We start from the raw sequence: 22010 nt of genomic DNA, 5'->3' as shown, positions 1-22010 counted from the left end.
GCATAATTACAACCCTACCTCATTATAGCTGCCAGATGGGTGCTGCAGGAGCTGTGCACACCTGTGCATCCATATTAAATTAGTTCATCTAATTTATGCATGCAACATTTGAGTCAGATAAACATGTTGACAAATTAACAAAGTTTTTATTTGTGATTTGTTTAATTTCATGTCATCTGCTTTTCCAGATGTGTGTGTTTTGGACAGCTCTAGATCTTTTAGATATTTGGAACAGAAGCTGCAAATAAAAATCCTATGAGCACCAAACGTTTAAAAGATTTATATGTGTACCATTCAGAAATGCTGGTGGTCACTGGTGGTCATTCAGTGAACCACAGTCAGAACTGTGTTGCTCGCGCTCATAAAATAGTCATCATGTTGATAGATAAGGTAACTAAATTACTCTGCTATGATAGTCTTACTATAATAGAGTATATGTGACTCTCCAGCTCTGGCACAGCACCAAAACTAAGTGTGTGTAGGTCTGGCTATGTGAGACTATAGTTTGGCTCACGTTATGTTTTTTATGAAGCATGATATTGACATCAGCTTTCTTGCTAGCACAATATACACTAGTGACGTGGAACTAATCCATTCTCGTTGTATGATGTATTGACTGTCAATGTCAATCAATTGATGTGTCGTTGTCAAGGCTGTTGCTAGCCTGTGAGCCCTAGGCAAGCATCACAGGTTATGAGGCTGGCGGCGCTTTCTGACAGTCAGTATGCTAATGGTTAGCTGTCTTGCTGAAAAGGCAGCTGGGCCCCAAGAGGCTTACTCCATCATTCATAAGTTACCTGGTAACGAAAATACTGCGGTCATGCCGTCAATTTCGACAGGTGCACTCGCTATGCACTCGCTAGGTGTGCTAAGCGCTGGATGAATTGTCGCCCCTCCTGATGAAAACACCAGTGTTGTGTGCATAAGCGCATGCATGTGCACGTGCATGAATGTGTTACACTTAACAGGGCCAGTTTGCGAGTTTGAAAATATGGTCACCCTATGCTAAGAGATAGTGAACTACTTGGAATATTATAAATAAGAGTGACTTCATTATTGACATGAATCATCACAAATCCATCAATTAGCTAAATCAATACGCTAATGTTTCTGCATAGTGCAATAACCCTGTTATATTGTCAAGTAGCTTACTGTACCGAATGGGTCTGTCAATGAGAAAATGATCATTTTGAACTATCGTCAGTTATAAACAGATGATAGGAGTGAGATTAGAAACGTTATCCTCTGGCATAAAGGCAAGACACTCATGAGTGGGCATAAATGTCACATCCTTTCGATTTTCCTGGAAAATCTGTCTCACATCCTTTTCTTAGAAATCACAGGCTGCTATAGGCATCTGAGAAAGTCCGGATGAGCCCCTTTTTTTATGTTATTTTACAATCCGTTCCCACATTGGCAATATAAAAATGGTTTATACATGTAAATAGCTTCACCTTCTTACATATAGTACCTTTAACACTGCTGAACACAGTAGCTTAACAGAGGATTTGAGATTTTTACCGATATGATTTGCAGCACATTACAAAACTTTGATGGCTAGACTTATAAGTTGGTGTCATTAAATTGTTAAGTTTATTTTAGAACTGGTAATGTGCAGCTGGGCAGTTCAGATGGGAAGTGCTGTGGACCATTTCTTATTGAAAACCATGTCTGTGGTTTCAAAAAGTCTGGCATTTAAGAATTATCTACACCCTGTTTTTATTACTGTCTGAAAGGCCCTGTGTGGTTTGCTGGAGACAGACGGTTTTGTTTAAATCTTATCTTTCATTCCTAGATGTCAGATATTCATATGTACAATTGATGGGGCGGGTGGAGCTCTCCCTATGCAGGAGGTGGAGGTGTTAATGGTGCAAAAGAGAATGTCCCTGTTTTTGATAAAAACCATAAGGATATGTAAAATAGAGGTGTTGCAATTTTTTTTTTTTTTTCTTTTGCCAACACTTCAAATCCACTTCGTACGACTACCAGTTACAGGAACAATAAAAAAACACAATCTCTCTTCTTAAATATTTTGAGAATAGTTTGTCATTCAGTTCCTGTTCCATGAACTACATTCAGTTTGTCCATCACAGTGTGAAGAAATAGCCCTGACTGGCTTCCACAAGAGAGAGAAAATCAACATAAAGATCTATACATAAAAACACTTTTTAGGAAAATTGATATACAAACAAGGTTGCATGAAGCATGATGTCCATGGCAGGACATAATGGAAGAAGGTGTTGCTCTCCAAAAGAAACATCACTGCGTGCCTGGAGTTTGCCAAAAAGCAGCTGGACTCTTATCAACAATACTGGGAACATGTTTTATGGACTGATGAAACTAAGGTTGAATTGTTTGGTAAGAACATGTAGTACTATGTATGGTGTAGAAAGGACACTGCATAACAGCATGAAAACATCATCCCTATGGCAAAGGAGGGTAGAGGGAGCATCATGATCTGGGGCTGCTTTGCTGCCTCTGGGCCTGGACAGTTCACCATCATTGAGGGGAAAATTAAATCTTACAGGATAATGTCAGGGAGGCTGTTGCCAGCTGAAGCTCAGCAGAAGTTGGTTAATGCAGAAAGATCAAAATAAATCTGCTACAGAATGGCGTCCAACAAAAAAAATCCTCCTTTTGAATTGGCCTAGTCAGAGCGCAGACATGAACCCAACAGAGATGCAGTGGCATGACCTGAAGAGAGCTGCTACCACCAGAGGCCGGTTTTCACAAAAGTTTTCTACTTATGTATAACACTTAAGGTTAAATTTCTCCTTAGTTGAGGGAGTTATCTAAGGGTGTTGGCCAGAATCTCTTAAAAGGTTTCCTTTGTTAAAGAAAAAGTTAAGCAATTTACAGCATTAATAGAGCTTTTACGGTGGTAAAATACTACTGTTTACATGGAGACCATTTGTTTGCTGGCATTAGCCTGTAATACCTGCAGGTAACATTAAAGGAGTGTGCTGCTATCTCATCCTGTTGCTTTGATGGGAACGTCACTGTTCAGCAGATGGTCAGAGTGTTTAAACTCAGTGGATGATATGACACACCACTGATTTGTTGACATGAAATACCTTGACTATAACTGACCAGAAGGATTCGTAGCATGAGCAGAGCAACCATTAATATCGAAGGTGCTGGAAGAGCACAGCTGTAGGAAACTGACCGATCATTTCCTCATCGTTAAGGTTCATTTTCTTCTTTTCTCAGTTTGGTCAACCAATATAAGGAGAAAACCTTTAAGGAAACCTTAAGGAGAAGACTTGTCTTCTCTCCAGACACCCTCAATGACCACTTTTATTTTAGGGAAACCTTAACTCAGACTAAGGAAAATCTTAACTTTAGCAATTGACCCCAGCAGTGATGTAGTCTTCGTGATACGCAGGTATACACTGTATAGCCACTAAAAAAGCTCCAGAATTTCCATATGACCACTTAAAAATGACCAAGGATACTTAACAACATTGTTTTGTGACAGAACTTCCAATGTTGCAGTGGCTCACCAGGTACAGCACAACATTAAAGCTCCATTCTATCCTCCGCAGTGCAGGTTCAAAGCTGACCCGTGGCCTTTTGCTGCATGTCATCACTAGTCAATCCACAGTATACCCACTGAAACAGAGTAGACTACACCACTGGACCCCAGTCATCCTAAGAATATGTCTGAGCTGAAGCAGTTCTGTAGGAAGAATGGTCCAAAATACCCCCTGAATATTGTGCAGCTCTGATCAACAGCTACTGGAAGAGCTAGTTTGAGGTTATCGGTTTCAAAGAAGAATCAGAATCAGAATCAGAATCAGAATCAGTTTTATTGCCAAGTATGTTTTCACATACAAGGAATTTTTTCTGGTGATTGGTGCAATTGATCAGCAACAGTGGGGCTCTCTAGCCTTGTTGATGAGGCTAATAGCAGATGGGAAGAAGCTATTTTTGTGGCGAGAGGTTTTGGTCCTGAAGGACCGCAGCCTCCTGCCAGAGGGGAGTGTCTCAAAGAGTTTGTGTCCAGGGTGGGAGGAGTCAGCTACAATCTTCCCTGCACGCCTCAGAGTCCTTGAGGCGTACAGGTCCTGGAGGGACGGAAGATTGCAGCCAATCACCTTCTCAGCAGAGTGGATGATACGCTGCAGTCTGTTATTGTCCCTCTCCGTGGCAGCAGCGTACCAGATGGTGATGGAGGAGGTGAGGATGGACTCAATGATGGAGGTGTAGAAGTTCACCATCATAGTCCTTGGCAGGTTGAACTTCTTCAATTGCCTCAGGAAATACATCCTCTGCTGAGCTTTTTTGATGAGGGAGCTGATGTTTAGCTCCCATTTGAGATCCTGTGTGATGGTGGTTCCCAAGAAGCGAAAATGCTCCACGGTAGCCACGGGGGAGTCACACAGGGAGATGGGGGTGGGTGGGGCTGGGCTCTTCCTGAAGTCCACTATCATTTCCACTGTCTTCAGAGCGTTTAGCTCTAGGTTGTTCTGCCTGCACCAGGTCACCAGACGCTCAGTCTCCCACCTGTAGGCAGACTCATCGCCATCAGAGATGAGTCCAATGAGAGTGGTGTCGTCTGCAAACTTCAGGAGCTTGACAGACTGATGGCTGGAGGTGCAGGTGTTGGTGTACAGGGAGAAGAGCAGAGGAGAAAGAACGCAGCCTTGCGGGGATCCAGTGCTGATGGTCTGGGAGTCAGACACGTGCTTTCCTAGCTTCACGTGCTGCCTCCTGTCAGACAGGAAGTCGGTGATCCACCTGCAGGTGGAGTCAGGCACGCTCAGCTGGGAGAGCTTGTCCTGCAGCAGAGCCGGGATGATGGTGTTGAAGGCAGAGCTGAAGTCCACAAACAGGATCCTGGCATAGGTCCCTGAGGAGTCCAGGTGCTGGAGGATGAAGTGGAGAGCCATGTTGACGGCGTCGTCTACAGACCTGTTGGCTCTGTAGGCGAACTGCAGGGGGTCCAGGAGTGGGTCAGTGATGGATTTGAGATGGGACAGGACAAGGCGCTCAAATGATTTCATGACCACAGAGGTCAGGGCAATGGGTCTGTAGTCATTTAGTCCTGTGGGCCTTGGTTTTTTGGGGACAGGGATGATGGTGGAGGATTTGAAGCAGGCTGGCACGTGGCAGGTCTCCAGTGAGGTGTTGAAGATGTCCGTGAACACTGGAGACAGCTGATCAGCACAGTGCTTCAGGGATGATGGAGAGACAGAGTCAGGACCGGCTGCTTTGCGGGGGTTCTGCTTCTTAAAAAGCCTGTTGACATCTCTCAACAAGTTCAACAAGTTATTAAACCTACAGGTTCGCTTACACTTCCCCATCAGCACTGTGGATGTTTAATGGTTGTGTTCAATAAAGACATGAATGATTAGAATTGTTTGTTTGTTGTTAGCTTATGCATTATGTTTGTCTATATTTGCAACTTCGATGAAGATCAGACCTTTTATTGATGCAGAAAACCAGGTCATTCCAAAGGATTCACATACATTTTTATATAGTTTTCAATGCAGCACTTTTACTTAAAATGCAGTATTTTACCAAACTGGTTTTAGAGGTGAAATTATTACATATAAAGTCAATGCAAGAACACAATAGGCTATGACACAAATACAAACTTGCTCTGGGCAGTGCAAATTGATATTTCAAACTAAGTGAAAAATTCAATCTAATCCCAAGGCTGCATGACTCCACTTCATAATAAAACAAGGAGATAAGTCAGAGTCTGAGCTGACTTGTGTTGTCTTGGTTGTGTTTTCTTTGTGGTTATTGGACTACACCTGCATGCCAGGTGGCTGATGGAATGCATACAAACAACTGCATGTTCTCTGACACATTGTTCCAAATGCTGTATGTTAATACAATAACTCAATCATTTTCCTTGCTTTCCTGCAAAACAGAGAAGCAGAGTCAGGAAACATTTTCCATGTTTGCCCTCAGGTGTGAAGAAGTTGCCGCCTGCTGAAAGTGTTTATGTGCCACAGACAGTCCTACACCTCCTCAAGATGAAGATGAAGAAGAGGAAGAAGAAGAAGAAGAAGAAGAAGGAGAGGGGGATTTCTAAAAGCAAGAGGCAAAGATGTGCTGACCAGCTGACTACACTGATGGCCGCCAACCAAAACACAAAGGCTCGGCCCAGGAGTTTAAAGGGAGTGTAAAAAGAACCAACTGTGTACTGAAGGGAGACAGTGGCTCTCACATAACACCAGCACCTTCAGCACACAGCGGCGCTTCTCTTTATTATGATACTGAGTGGTGGGCTACACGACGCAAGCTCAAGTGTTATTCCAGCTAGGTAAACACAGGAGACAGATCTAACAGCGGCGCATGTATTAACAGGCAAAAATTGAATTATGTCGCTGAAATTCCAACACGGCGCGCTCTGCCAGCCAATTCTGAGGTCTGACCAGTTGAAATCTGTTTTCATTCGCTCACAGACAGGTTAAGGATTTCTGTACCGCAACATGCACAGAGGACTTCCTTTACAGGGGCAGGAAGTTCTACTGGAAATTCACTGGATCTTCTGAAATAAGCAACTAGAAAGTTCTGCTTTTACATTAAGGTTTGAAAAAACTCCACTTCTAGTACTCTTACTTGAGTATTTCCATTTTGGGAGACATACTTTTACTTTTCACCATTTCAGAGAGAAATAGTGTGTTTTGTTCCGCACATTTATGTGAGGGCAATACCAGCAGGTTAAGATTTTACATTTGTGAAGAACTAACACTAATTTGTTTTTTACTTTATTGTTTTCTTCTTCCTATTTCAACTTTTTTCCTTGAAAATACAAAACAAGTATAGTGTCATGTGACTCATTTCTGACAGAAATATCCATTAGAGGATTACAATTTAAACCTTTTTGTCCTCTTGATCAGTCAATTTCTTATTTAGACTGTGATGAATGCCAAGTCTCTTTATATTGGGAGCATCAGAAAGTTTTCCTGTATGCTTTCTAGGTTTTTTCCGCCATAGTTATTTTAGCATATCTCCTACGGTTGCTCTTCTCTTCAGCTCTGGCAAACCCATCATTTTTGGTTGACTTAAAGCATATAAATACAGGTCTGCTAGCATGGGAATATCTCCACAGACTCCAGATTTAAAACTCCCTTATACTGCAAAATACACAGAGATTTACCTGGCACTGATATTCGCAATGTGTGTGTAATGGATATTCATTTATATGCAGAAATTCTGTTCTCCAGCTTTAAAGATAACATCTTTGTTTTGATACTTGGGCCCATTTGACCACAATTACTTGATTACTTTTGCAGTAGTAAAATTTTTTAACGCACAATTTATACTTACTTGGAGTATTTTCCTCCTTTAGGCCATAAGAAACACCTAACAGGGTCCCATGCAAGTTTGTAAGTATGCTGCCAAAGGTGGTTTTTTGCCAGGAGCAAGTGGTGATGATGGTCACTTGCAGAGCTTTGCCGCTACAGTGACTCAGTTTTGGAAAGTGACGGTCCAGCCAGGCCAGTGCTAGCTGGTTAGCATGCTAACTTCAATAGAAGAAAAGAAAGTGATCGAAATAGAAGCAAAACAAGAGTCAGCATTGCCATTGTCTTCCACCTCTGGAGATTTCATTGCACCTCAGCCTTTCATTGGCATTGTTGTCAAGTTAACTATTTTCTATATTGTTGGGCAGTGAATCTGTAGGAGAGCGTCAGAATTATTGCACCATTAACGCCACAGGATACTCACCTACCAAAACACCACTACACCATTGGTACATGTTTGTGCTCATAATGGAGTGGCCATTTCCTGTCTATGAGTATACTGAAGAAAATAATGGTGGCACCCAGCACAACAACCTTGAAGAGCTCTAAGATGAAACCACCTTTAGTTATCTGAAGCTCATACTGATAATGGCAGAGGGTGTGAGTTGGTTTTGGGGTCAGGATGTGACTGCAGGGGAAGATGAAAGTGAGGAGATGAAAGCTGATCTTAGATCTGGTGCTGCCTCTCAGACTGATTGGACTAAAAACACTGATGCTAAAATTCCCCCCCAAAAAAGTGACATCTCCAAAGTGGGCGCCCATCTGAGCTGCAAGACACAAATGCAGGGTTTCCAAGAGAAAAACAGCCCAACACATTCATATCTCATCAGGATATCTGCAGAGATACTGGTAGTCATGGAGATGGTCAGTCAACATGTAATCACAATGTGTTACAAAAATAGCAACACTGGCTCTCTGTGTGTTGGTTAGGAGACAGTGAGAGTGAAGAACTTTTCTCAGCATCATGTTTTTCATTGGAGGGATGGTAAAATGAACTACATGGATGGGTTTTGGAGAATCTGATCCCCATCCAGCTCATACTCGCCTCAGGGGCCACACATAAGCCACAGTGGTAAATCTGGGTGAGGGAATGCTGCTCCATGTTTCAGGAATTTGAGCTTTTGAAGATGCTTTACTAGAAAAGCTCCTTACACACACTTGTGCTGGGAATAAATCTTGAGCTATTTTTGGAGAACAGCATTTAATGTGTGTGTAAATATTACAAAGACTTAAAAAAACAATTTCTTAATCAGCGTTTTGCTGTAAGTGATGAATCATTCATCAACACAAAGTTAGAAAAATACTGATGATATCACCTCAGAGACTTTTGTATTTATGTTTTTGTCTGAGCTCCTCTGACTGGTTTGAAGTGGGTGTGGATCTTTTGGTAAAGGGTGATGTCAGCTATTTCCATGCACCAATCAGAATTTAATAATGTAAGAAAACAGGCTGTGTCTGAAGTCACTCCACATTTACTATCTAATGCACTAAGGGCGAATGAATGAAGGAGAGCTTTGAGACAGACTCAGAATCTGATGGCAGCTGCTGATTTGTTTATACTGCCAGAAAGATCCTGTGATTGTGTTAAATTATAGAGAAATGCTTCATATTTAGAGCAGACTTCACGAGTGAAACTGTTGATTTCATGTAGATTTCTTACATTTCATCATCTGAAATGTTTGAAAATCACATATGTCTGAATTATTTATAGTTATCACATGTGAAATATTTAAAGGACCACATGTGTCCAGATGTAAAATTCCACTTGTAAAATGGTTTTCCACACAATGAGAAGTCACATGTGAGACATTCCCATGTCAGAGTTTTACCTTGTCTTTGATTTAAGACCTGTAAAACTAATGGCATTCCCATCAGCCCCAGGTGCACTTTTTGTTTAGAGCTAATTAGTAATATGATAAATTAAGATGGTGAACATTACTGCTAAACATCCGCATGTTAGTATTGTCATCATGAGTATCTTAGCATGCCATTAGCATTTAGCTAAAAACGTCAAATACAGCCTCAAAGAGCCACTGGAGTGGTGACAGACACAGGTTGATAAAGAAACACAGCTTTTGTGTGCTTGTATAATGAACTCTATCCTCCCTTTCAGTTTGTATTTATGAATGTGTGTTGAGATGGTGGGATGTGGGAGATGGTATAAGAAATACTTTCATTTTTGTACCTTTCTGTCTTTTTCTTGCTGTGTCTTTGCTCTATTGTGTCCTTGTGAAAATTGTAAATATACAATTGGAAAACAGCTTTTCCACCCAGAGAGGTATGTAGTATTCTTGGTCACTGTCTCAGCCCACCACTGACATCACGTCAACATCACTTTGCTCCTTTATTGCAGCATATACTACAGCACATGTGGCATTTACAGCCAACATAATCACAGATCACTGTAAAATAATGGGTGGACACCCATTAGTTTGCATGGCATGACAGGGCACAGTTTGACAGTCTAGCATCTATAAAACATTGATTAGATTTCTGACTGTGTTTCATGCTGAGGCGGTAGACTGTTCCAGACACTGACAGTGAAAACTCCTCTGCTGTTTCTCAGCAACAGACTCAGTTTGTTTCTGTGTCTCATATCCACAGTAACAAGCACAGAGTGTTAAATTTGGCAAGGTTTGCATTGAGATGAATAAATGGTGTGTGATTCTCAATCAACAAGTCATTCAACAAGGTTAAACAAGTGAGCAAATAACTCAGTTCTCAAATTGACTTTTTCCCCCCAGTGATGTTGTTGTTCTTTGGTTTGGCAGCAAATTACAGTCTATGGGTATAACAAGAGAGACCCAGCACACACACAGTGAAAATGTAAGGTAAAGGTTGCACTTTATACAGCCTTTGCTGATTGTATGTGAAGGGACAACAGAGAATAGTAATTGAATGCCGCTAAATCAATTTGTTAAAGAATGCTAGAGAAACATTTTTTCACATTAGCCTAATTAGCTTATAATAAAGCAGTGGTCTTTCATGATTTTAAAAGCTATGAATTAAGGTGTACTGGCTGTTTTTGGGCTCAGTGTAAATGTGGACTACTGTTCAAACTTTGATCTTATTAAATGATGGTAAGATAACTTTGCAATTAAGAGGAAATAATAATGCAAAAATACTCAACAACAGTATATTTCTTAAGCATGAAAGTTCACTCTTGACCTTGGTAAAAGTAATATTGTAAACTCAAAGTCCACTCATTAGCTTATATAGTGCTTTCAAGTGCAGTCTCATGGTTGTCATCAGTGAATGGAATTGGGTCAGCTGTTATGTAAACCAGTTATGGATCTTTTGATAGGGAGATGGGGGATTGTATCTTGACTCTGGTGTCTCGTTTGTTTTGATATTTCATTGTTTTAAAATTTTGGAAGAATTTTTATAGTTGGAAATGTTTATTCATTTAAAAGATGAATAAAAATTTCCACCCCCTAAGGGTGTTTTTAAAAGATAAAAATTCCAAGTCTCTTAACTGTGAGGAAACTAAATATTGACTGCAACTATTACAAATGACTTAAACCATGTTTTCCCCCATGTTCAGTCAGTAATTTATGTTTACAGTTGTTTTACTGTGCATATTTTTTCACTTGAATTAAACTCTGCTGTTCGTGATGTAGGAACATAAGAGTTCAATAAAGTCAACTGGATGTTAAGGACATTTGAATCAAATGACTGTAGCATCATCTTTGTCCACTTTAATTGCATCTCAGGGGACAACAGCTGTCTCCTGGAGACCAGAAGATGTGTGTCTTTGCTCTAATAAAAGAATGTGAGGAAGACTTTTCATCACTTCCCCTTCAGTTCTGAAGCAACCTTTTTACTCTTATAATTGTGACTGGTATTTCCCAAATATCCTGTTACTTTTACAAGTTTTGACACAATCATACTGATAAAAAAAAAGTCAGTAATATATGTGTTTTGTATTCTTTTAGAATAATTAAAAGCATACCATACAAATAAGGTAAGAGGCCTTAAATTTATTGTGTTGTAGTTCAGGTTCACTGTACATTACATTGAAATGCACACAACAAGTAACATGGAGAGTAAAATAACAACACATAAAACACCAAATGTGGGGGGGGGGGGGGGGGGGGGGGGGTTACCAGTGTTATAATTCAATAAAAAAAAAACATTTTAAAAATACTGCAACAATACTTGGAGGTTTTGACAAAATATTTGTGCTGGAGAGGAGACAAAAATATTTGGGTTTTGCTCTCTTCCTCATTAAGTGTAATTGGTTGTTAGATTTCATGCTGACAAGTTCCAATGTTCCAAAGACATGGGACTCATTCTCTCCTCCTACCAACAGGAAAAACTGTTGGAGCATGGTTTTATTTTCTTTCTTACTTTCTTGGTCTCTCTTTTGCTTTTACTTTACTGGATTTTTATTTTTAAACTTACTTATCAAGTGTTGTTTCTCTATGTTGTAGTTTCTTTCTACAGTCTGTCTCAGCAAAAAAAACAAAACAAAAAAAAAAAAGCTGTTGTTGTCATGGCGACACTTCCGTCAACAGAACCCTGTTGCTAAGTAACAGGCTTCGTCGCTTCACTCGGAGGACAGAGGATTGTCAGTGACAGCTACCCACGGCCACGTTTGGTCATTGTCGCGTTTAGGAGTAGGTTTTTTTGTGCAACAATGACCGAGCACAGAGATACTGGCGAAAACAAAGTTGGAAAATGTCTGTTGCATAACTGGGCAGAAGAGGTGAGTGTGGTTAATGCAAAGTACAGCCTCGGAGGTAGCTAGCAGTCTCCACTCATGACATAAAAGTTAAACATAAAAACTGACCATAACAGTAATGTGTAACTTTTAACTTGTAACTTTTATTGGAGCTAGTGGCTAACACTACAACGCCATGTTTTTTTTCAACAGTACAAAGTTGAGCAGACATCTGCTAACTCCATATACCTAGCGCTAGCATCAGGTGCTATGCTGTGTTCAGATAGTACATAACAAGGGAGCAGTTCACTGACCTTTTTCACAGCAGACGTCTCGGCGTGTCACTGCAGGACAGGTTCTGGGGTATAATCACTGATAACATGAGAAATGACTGCTCTCCATGTGGGTAAAACGCTTCCAGGGTCCTGGCACTGTGCATGCTGGCTCACTGGCATCACTTACTAGGCCGCTTACTGGAACTGATCCATCATTAACAGCTTTTTTTTTGCACCTGTGCTTTTCCTGCTATGACAAGTCACAATGTAGAGGTGTACCTGTCATGGTACAAAAGGCGCAGGTGTGCAGGTACCAGCATACCGTCACTCATGATTTATGTTATTAGTTACACCTGTGTTTGAAGTCAGTGTGTGAAAGTGTCTAATGCTACAATCAAAGTTATGATTTTTTGTTTTGTTTAGTTTTGTTTTGTTCTGTGTTGTTTTATTTTAACCATAGTAACATGCTCTGTTTTAGTCACTGTTCCCAAACATGATGATCTAACAGTACTTATGTAGGGTCACATAGAGTACACGACCAACAACCCCTTTTCAGTGTCGCTATCACTTTTTTGTTTGTGTGTGTTCATCCTTGCTCCAGACTGTTAACCCATCACAGATTGTTTCCACATGTAGTTTTTCTTCGTACCCTTTCATACAGTTATTCTGTTCATTTTTCCTTTTTTTGGTATTTGTCATAAAGGCTGTGAGACGTCTTTGGCTGTTTCATTACCTTGAAAACTCAGTTATAAAAAGAGTGAGTGCCAGGCTTCTTAAGGTGACACATGCTCACAAAAGCTATTCAACCTGCCTATCATTAGGTACATAGACACAGAATATCAAAAACACAGATGTTCTGAATATGAAGAAAATAGTAAAAAGAATTATCCATCAGAAGTTCCCAGATACCATGATGACAGAATTTTTTCTTAAATGAAAAGAAGGACATTTTCGCATTTGAGAGGCTGTAACAAGCATTTTTTTTCTTACAAAAAACTAACTGACAAATAATTTCAGCTCAAATGTTAAATAAAAAACATGAACCACAAACAAGATGTTATGCATTGAATTAAAACAAGACCATCTCTGCAATCGAACACTGTAGGCTTGACAAAGGTGGTATTATTATTATTTGCATTGCTTTAGATTGTCACATGTTCGTATCTTTTCATGTAAACCCTGAATGCCCATTTATCCAGAGGGCTGTTGCAGCTCTTGACAACGAGGAGACAAAGACACAAATCCAGAGACATGGGCACAGAGGGATTCTCACAATGGATCAGGAGTCTAAAATGGAGACTGTCACCACACTGAAAGCAGCTTATGTCCCTCCAAAGAGTCCAGGGGTGAGGCTTAAGGGTATGTGTCATTGTCAATCACCATCCACAGAATGAAATGATTTCATCTCAGGCCATTGTCGCCCATGTATGGACTAGAAATGTATTTCATAAGAGTTGAAAAGACTTTATTCAAGTGGAATAGAGACTGAGGCTATTGTGACTGTTTTTTTAAAATTTGGTTTCTGTTTTGTATTTTACCATTCAATAAATCTTTTTCAGATGATTTGCTATGCATGCTCAGATCATCTCTTCTTTTATATTTCCATGGTTCAGGCATCAGAGGCGAGTTTTTGGAAAAACATATTGCCCAGATGATAAGGTAAATCAACTATGAAACAAGTCTTTTTGATGCTAAATAAATTACAGTTGAAAGTGGTTTGTTTATGGAAACGGAGAACACTGTCGGACCATGTCTTGAGGGGAACATAGTGGAGCAAAGTGATGTAATATTTATACGTCTGGGTTTGTTTTACCATTCAATCACAGCTGTAATACCTTTTAAATCAGATTTTATGATGTTATTTTACGTGGAGGCCAGTCATACTAATGGGGTTTATAGAGTCTATCCCCACAGATGTGGTTATTAACATCCCACACAAGTTAACTGCTCATAAAGAATACAAACCATCATGTCTTCGATGAAATCTGTTTCTCCAGTAGTAGACAGTGTCTCATCACTCAGCTTTAAGCCATACACTAAATTTCCTGGACTTTATAAGTACACACCAACGCTGCTTGATTCATGCTGGGTTCCTTTCCAACAAAGAGCTGAGAGGGTTTTTCTAGGCTGATCTGTTGTTATGTTAAACACAATGAACATTTTGAATAAATGAATTAACAGAGTCAGCCAGATGAGAGGTTTGTGGAGTGGAAGGGTTTTTGTTATTCATGGCTTAAATATCACATCATCATATCACAAAATTTCCCACTCTCCTGGTGGTGATCCTCCACCTGTTTGGCCAAGACAATTTACATCTTCACCATTTCTGTGGATACATGCCAGTTCACATAACTGTGCCCTCCTTTTCCATGTGTCCTCACTTGTTATGCTGCGTTCAGGCAATGTCAGCAGAATGGGAACAGAAAACATTATATGTTTATTTACCTAATACATCATATGTAACAATTAACTTAAATGTACTGTACCATGAAGAGGGAACCAGGCCATTGCTGCTGACTGTACTCGAACACTCAGACTAATACTAACAAAGGCTGATATATTCCTGTTTCCACAGTGACAAGATTCATGCCGAACTGAACCCACCAACTCCCAAAACCGACTTCTGCTCCACTACCCAGAGGGATTTCTGTGTTGAGGGATTTGTGCCTCTTACCCCTGAAACAACACAGGTATGTGTATGTGCATAAAATTCAACTTCAGTGTTGTTCTGTGTCAGATCAGTGGCCAGTTTTAAACTAACACTAAAGACTCAAACATTTTTTCCTCCTGCTTTGAATCCATATTATAATATTGCTATATAATATATAATAATAGATTCCATACATTCTGTTAGATTCCTTAATGTCAATACTGTGTTAAGTTCTGAAATGAATAGTTGTTTTTTCCAAACCTTTCTGATGGCAGACACCTGGGCATGACACTGATGACTGCACCATTACATTTAGTTGTGTCAATGACAATAACAGAGGTCTGTTTCAGCTTAGCCTGGTTCTATTTCAGCTACAAGGCTTCATTAAGCTTGATTCTGGTTAAACTGAATAAAGAAACTGGCTATCAGCTGGTTCAGTCAGCTGTGGGTCATTTTTAACACAAAATGTTTCTGGTTCCAGCTTTTTTTTTCTTAATTAATCAGGGAAGTAATAGATTCTATGTCCTTAATGGTGCTGAATACTGAGTAACACTGCTCCTAAAATAGAAGCAGAAAGGAGACGATCAGCGCACGTTGCCTTTCACCTGACAGTGTGTTCCTGTTGTCACGTTTTCAGGCTCATGATTATAAAACTGACCAGGCGGTTACATTTTGGAGTGAAAACTACCAGCAGATACAGGTGTGTCATTGTCATTATAGTTTTGTTTGGGTTACTACTAAAACCATGTTAACTAATTTTAGTTCCTTTTAAGTGACATATTTATGGAGTAGAGTAAATTTATCTCTGCTGCTGTACTGTACTGTTTGTGTTTCTGTTCTGTTTTTTGTATTCAAAGCTCTTTCCTCTGCTCTGTTATTATTTCGTGTTAGCATGTTGACTGAGCACAGCATGTGGAGTAAGGTTCAGGAACTGATTGATCATGGTTTAACGTTATCCTTGTGTTGTTTCTGTGGCACAGGGTGTCACCGCCGTACAGACCCTGAAAGCACCTTTCAGGAAGTCAGCACTTTTCAGCACACCCATCAGTGAGCGGCTGGATGAAATTGAGCCCCCACCTGACAACTGAGATAGTACGTCAGAGCATCACATTACAACACTTCATTACCAGTTAATAATAAAGTGTTAATCCAGGTTATTGTTATTCTCAATGACAGCGACTCCTCTGATAATTAGATGCCATTGTCAAACCTGAAAACAAGGACATGAATTTCTAAAAGAATTTTAGCCTGAGATACAGTATCCTCACCACGTTTAGGTGTAAAAGTTATACATAAAGGTCGACTGTTTAGTGAGTTAGTAAGTTACTGCCTGGAAAAACACAGTTGTTGTCAAACTATAGACAGCAGTAAACTTACATGTGGACTTTAAACCTGCCAAACAAACTATCTCTTACCTCAATAAAACACACTAACAGGTTTCTGTTGTATGGATTTGCTGGGGAACATTTCCCTTCATGTTTGCCTTCCTAAGAATAATCATTTACTACATCTGTAAGCACTGTGTGTAACTCCAGTCAACACTCACCCAAACCATTGCTTTGCACAGTGAGTCAGTGGTGATTGCATCTAGTAAACCATGACTGAAAGGTGGCAGAGATGTGGCTCTCCTCTGGTCTTGTTGCTGTGTTTTTTCTTTGATTGGCCTTCCTCTGACATCTTCATCTCCTTTTTCCTCGCAACATTATGTTGCTGAAGATTAAATCTTTGTAGGTGCTATATGTCCTTTGTCTGTTCAGCCAAGCTAACAGTTTGCTGCTGCCACCACTGGAAATATTAACCACATAATTTCCAGAATGTGCAGTATACATTATAACCATAAGTACAGCAAATGCCTTCAATGAAGTGGAAGTAGACTGGATTAGTAGAGAAAAAAAGGGGCATACAAACTATGCTTCTCCAAACTGGAGGGTGCAAACCCAAATCTACTGCAGGTAATACACTGACCATAGATGAATGCCTCCTACAACCCCACAATGAAACGGTGCAACAAAAAGCCACACTTTCCTCCCACGTGGGTAAATATCTCGCTATTGTCCTTGAACAAAATCACAAGAAAACCTATCTGGACAGGAGAATTGCACAGAGAGTACATCTCTACCTTTGCAAAGACATGTTTTCACGGGCTCACAGTATGCAGATGTGAAACACAATACATTGTTGAGAATTGCACAGCGTATGCTACAGATTCACATATGTGTTCTGTCAATCAGAGGACAATTCCAGGCGCTGCTGATCCTTTCTGAGCTTTCAGCAGGGATTAGTAGGCGGTAGCTATGGCGACAAGTAATTTTAGCTTATATTTATGCAGTTTTTCTCTCCAAACATTTCATTATCTCATGGGATGATACAGGAAAACCAATTTGCCTCTGAAATACGGGCCTTTGAGCAAATTTGTACTTAACATTTCAAATGAAATGCAATACAGCAATTTTCATGTTGCTTTTTTCTCTTTAATTCCAGTTGTGTCTCTCTGTTGTGTGTGGCTGTGTCATGTTTGTCTTTTAGGGGGGAAAAAAAAATCAGCTTGAAAACTAGATGTCAAGGGCATCCAGTTTTCTGAAAATTGATTACCCTGTGATCTTTGAAAATCCAGGTTTAACAACACTTACAAACGCTTCTTTGAACTCTGGTTTTTCCAAAACCCTTGAGACTCTTTTAAACATCTGGATAAGAATAAATAAATAAAATAAAACCTATTTTCCATGTTGTAACTCCTGATTCCTACTCACTAATCCAAACAAAGATGTCCTCAGTTCATACTTCATGAACCAAAATCAAAAAGTTATGTTTGTCTATATTAATGTCACTTTTCATTAATTGGTAGCTTCATACACAATCGTGCATTTATATTTTTCTTGTGTAAAAAAATGAGCAAAGACATATTGAGTTTATGTCTTCCATCTTTGTTTGGATTAGGGAATAGAGTTGCGACTCTTGCAAACAAGTTAAAATGTTTTTTCTTGTGCAGCAAATGGTTTGAAGAGTTTTCTAGAAATACCTTCAGAGCAGCGGTTTGTAATCATCTTGGTTTTGCCTGAGATGTATCTTTCAGAAAAACAGAAGCTTTGCTCTATGATGTTAATGTAATGGTGAGACACAAACTAAGTCTTGGTCCTAACAACAGTTATATAGATTAGAGTTATGTAGAGTTACAGATGGTAATTACACAAGTGATGAATACAAAATATACAGCAATGAATAACTCAGAACCTGCTATTTAGGGCGTCCCGTTGGCCTCAAGGTCTGCTGATCATGAAATCAAGTTTTGTGATTGACATCCCCTCATTTACTGTCAAACCTCTACTGTCTACAGTCCAATAAAGATGAAAGTATCTAGAATAAAACTGGTGCTGCCTCAGAGTCATGAAATCATCCATCAGCTTCAGATATTTTAGTGACTTAAAGTGAATTCTTTGATTTATTAGAATTATTTGACTGACTTTTGCTGTCAGTATGTCTGAACACTTTGTACTTCAAGGTCTGGGCTGAACGAAAAGGAAAATAGGAAAGGAAAATGAAAATAACACATGACATGCTGACAGACAGACAGCCTGGTCAGTTGAGAGAAGTTAGCAGGTCAGCGAGGGGCTCAGCGGAGACCTTCACTCTGCCACTATGCCTCTAACAGGCGCCGGCCGTGTGTCACTGCGAGGAAGTGGGCGGTAATTACAGCTGTGCAGGAGAGGAAGATGTTCTCCCGCAGAGATGAAAACGCACACACACAGCCACACACAGTGTCCATGCCCCTGTTCCACACGCTGATAATGAGCATCTAATGAGCGGTGATGTCATTACAACAACACACAGCTTCCTGCTACCTATTTGCTTTTCCCCACTTCTTCCCTTATCTGTGCACAACTGTTTGCAGTTAATTAGGCTGCAGATACTTGATGCTCTGCTATTCCAAGGCACACTTATTATACCAGATAACTGTAATAATATAATAGTCCTGGCAGTATCGTAGAATGCAAAGCAACAAGGATAATATGTGTTGGATAAACCTGAACTAATTGTCACAACTTGGACCTCATATTTAATAGAAGATAAAAATAGAAAATGAAGTCTTCAAGGTGCAGCTTAATTTCAACAGACATTCCCTAAAGGTTACACTTACAGACTGCTCCTCTGCTGAGCAGGCTGCCACACTTCTGCCTTTTAAATGCAGCGGTGGGGTTTCAGCACAAGGTCATTTATAAATTCTTTCTGGGTTAAACTTGGAGGAAAACATTTGGCTGAGTATTGTCAGGAGGATATGGCCCAGATACACAGAGAGTTAACATGAACAGCGTGATGCCGACTTTAAAGTTAGGCTGATGCATAAATCCTAAACAGGACAGACTCATTAGGCCTCGTTTCTCGTGTTACACCCTGTGTGGAAGCAAATATCAATAACTAAAGCAAAAGTATAAAAATACTGCCGGCTCCATAAATGGAAAAAAAGAGTATTTTACTCAGTTTATTGAACAAAATATCTTACAGTATCTTGGATATACATATATACATATTATTTTGTACTGTGTAACACGGTTGATGAACCCCTGCAGTGACATTGATTGTAGCTGTGCCTCCAAACTTCAATGGATCTTTCAAGGAAATATTAATACATCATTGACTTCCAAACACATTATACAAATCTTAATATAGAAAGCACAAAAAATAAGAATTTATCAGTGAAAAGTACTCACTCTCAGGACAGAAAGGTTCTTCATACAAAAACAACTTTAACATTTTGTTTTTCTTTTTTTTTCTCTTTTTTCTTTTTTTGCAGTTACAGTATGCAGGTAATAAATATACCTGGAATTCCCTCTGTTTTTGTCACATGGTGTCGTTCACTTTTCCTCTGCACGGAAATCACCAATAAGGACTTATTCTAGAACAAATAAAGAAGTGGCTCGGCCACCGGAGCTTCTGCTGTCGTCTCCACTGCTGCAGCTGCACATTATCTGCAGGCCTCTCAGATAACATACACATCAGTCTTCTCCCCAAGAAGCCAGTACGTTCTCATTTTGCCTTTGCCCTGGAAAAACACAGAAATCAATAGGTTCATCAATGGAGATGAAGTCGGGGGGGTGGGAGGTGGGGGCAACATCCTCTATTAAGCTGCCCTTCTTTAAGGGTGACCCTGATGGTTACTGCAGCTCAGCTTACACCTCCACCTCTCTCCACAGATGACGCATCACACATGATCATGCTTCAAAATGTTAACAGCCTATCAGTGTTGTCAAGTGAGAACCGTGTATCTCAGTTAAATGCTGAAATGGTCCTTTAAGTGATTAGCCCACCTTGGTATTAACTCTAAAGAATATCAGAAGTGGCCTTTAAAAACCCACAGTGTTGAATGCCTGTAACTGCAGAGCATGAACTGCTCCTAAGGTTGTTTCAGTCTCCAAATACACAGAAACAATGCTGAGGACTTAACCGGTGTTAGCCACAGATATACAAAATAATAAAATAACATTCCTCAGACTGATCAGTAATGAAAATAATCATTAGTTGCAGCCAGGTCCATCAAGTAGTATATAACTCCTTCCTGATGTAAATGAGAAACATTTTTTATTTGATCTCGTTCCAATAACAAAATTCTCTGTGGTGCAGCGACCTGCCTTATTCTGAAATTTCTTAAGCAGGGCAAACTGCACCAACAACATATGTTATTATTTTCTGTCATAAAATCTGAATCTGAGGCCAAATGACTTGTTCATACAGATGTTTTTTGCAGTGTGCTTATGCTTTATTCACCATTCAGAAACACAAGCCCTGGTCGGCACAATGTCATTTTTTTAAAAAGCAAATGAACTCTTCTCACCTTCATTTCTACATCTCCTCGTAACTGGAGATCAAAGTATCCAAACTCATCCAGAACTTCTTTGGTGGCTGAGGATACGTGGATTTTCAAGGCTGCAGAACACAACAAGAGCATGTGAATGAGACATGACAACTCTAACCACCACACTGCCTCCATCACAGGACATGAAGCCGACAAGGAAACTGAGGAGTGAGATGAGCCGATGTGTTCGCTCCTGACAGACGCCAGCAGCTGAAGTGCAAACGGTGATGAAAATCTGTATTGTTTTGTCCAATTAATGCACACAGTGCAGAGATATGAGATGTGATTCCTGCCTGTGAAACTTCAGGCTGCACAGTTTATCACTGGCTAAAGGCCCTCAGCTGTAAGTGCTATCAATTATTTACCAGTGGAGGCACAATACAGGAAGCGACTCAGTAGTTAATCAATACATCTGATGATCCACTCGCAAAATATCCAACCACAGTTTCATAACACTAGTTCCTGTCACTGCCAGTTAAGAACAGAAATATCAGTGTAGAAAGTATTGGACTCAGCAGCTCAATACGTCTTATATTCAGCTTAGAAATCATGTTTCTGCTGAATAATGTTTCTGTCCAACCACAGCAGCAGATACTTGTTTTGGCTTATTTCAGCAAAAGTAGAATGAAAATTATGTTCATTTGCATATTTATTCTGTATGTGGACACACATTAGTTACCTTGGCAACAACTACTCTTATCTTTTTGGTCAATGTTTAAGGTCGCATAATTTCCATGTCTCCATGTAACTTTGTGATGTCACAACAAAGCAGTCACTTCTTTCTGCCATGCCCCAAGCCCAGCCCACCTGCATCCACCATCCAGCCTTGCAGGATTTGGTTTCTCTGAATATTTACCTGAAAGCTGATATATTTTGAATTGATCTCTCAGAAAACAGTCAGCCTCTCTTCTGATTGTCTGACTGACCTGTTGTTACTAGAGCTCCAGAGAGAGAGAGAGAGAGAGGAGATATAAAACTACACTAAGATGGTTTCTGGTTCTGAAAACCACAAATATATCTTCTGAGGGAGATCAACACTTAAGATAAAATAAGTGTAAAATATGGGATCTTTAACAAAATAGAGATAAACAAATGTTTACACTACACCATATACAGTAAATAATACAGTTATAAACTATCATTCTCATCACAACTATATGGTTATAAAATAAAATGACACTAGAACTAAGCACATGGGCAGTAAAACAGGTGCTGTCCATGTATAGGCTGATATGTTATTCCACCATTGCTCTAAATACTCTGCTAGAAAACCAAAGATGTATTAATCCACAGTTGAAAATAGTTCCCAACA

At 39.8% G+C, this 22010-nt stretch overlaps 2 protein-coding genes across 4 annotated transcripts in view; one reads left to right on the top strand and one right to left on the bottom strand.

Moving 5' to 3' along the window:
• The first annotated feature begins 11658 nt into the window (after positions 1 to 11658).
• spag8 (sperm associated antigen 8) lies at positions 11659 to 20979 on the top strand. Of its 3 annotated transcripts, XM_071467022.1 has the most exons (7): positions 11659 to 11970; positions 13400 to 13559; positions 13760 to 13859; positions 14776 to 14890; positions 15488 to 15550; positions 15831 to 15942; positions 20839 to 20979. In XM_071467022.1, the coding sequence occupies exons 1-6, from the start codon at positions 11902 to 11904 to the stop codon at positions 15936 to 15938; spliced, it is 615 nt and encodes a 204-aa protein (XP_071323123.1). In that variant the 5' UTR covers positions 11659 to 11901; the 3' UTR covers positions 15939 to 15942; positions 20839 to 20979. The 3 variants fall into 3 exon arrangements, with proteins under 3 accessions (XP_071323123.1, XP_071323122.1, XP_071323124.1); XM_071467021.1 differs by lacking the exon at positions 20839 to 20979 and having other exon boundaries at positions 11664 to 11970; positions 15831 to 16288; XM_071467023.1 differs by lacking the exon at positions 20839 to 20979 and having other exon boundaries at positions 11757 to 11970; positions 13814 to 13859; positions 15831 to 16288.
• npr2 (natriuretic peptide receptor 2) overlaps positions 19302 to 22010 on the bottom strand; it is a 68746-nt gene continuing 66037 nt past the window's right edge. Inside the window, exons 21-22 of the mRNA XM_071467016.1 lie at positions 20678 to 20769; positions 19302 to 19888 (exon numbers count right to left, since the gene is read on the bottom strand). Coding sequence (XP_071323117.1) covers positions 19826 to 19888; positions 20678 to 20769 — 155 coding nt within the window. The 3' untranslated portion in view covers positions 19302 to 19825. The remainder of the gene's footprint in view (positions 19889 to 20677; positions 20770 to 22010) is intronic.

This window comes from Trachinotus anak, unplaced genomic scaffold, assembly GCF_046630095.1.
Source record: "Trachinotus anak isolate AG129_WGS33_773 ecotype Australia unplaced genomic scaffold, CSIRO_AGI_Tana_v1 ptg000028l, whole genome shotgun sequence".
NCBI lineage: Eukaryota > Metazoa > Chordata > Actinopteri > Carangiformes > Carangidae > Trachinotus > Trachinotus anak.
This window is presented reverse-complemented; position numbering and strand designations above follow the sequence as displayed.

What these genes read in the sequence shown, in the direction of transcription:
- spag8 (XM_071467022.1), top strand. Translation starts at nt 11,902, where the DNA reads ATGACCGAGCACAGAGATACTGGCGAAAACAAAGTTGGAAAATGTCTG. An exon ending in TTACCCCTGAAACAACACAG is followed by an intron (nt 14,891 to 15,487) that starts GTATGTGTATGT and finishes TCACGTTTTCAG; the next exon opens with GCTCATGATTATAAAACTGA. An exon ending in AAAACTACCAGCAGATACAG is followed by an intron (nt 15,551 to 15,830) that starts GTGTGTCATTGT and finishes TCTGTGGCACAG; the next exon opens with GGTGTCACCGCCGTACAGAC.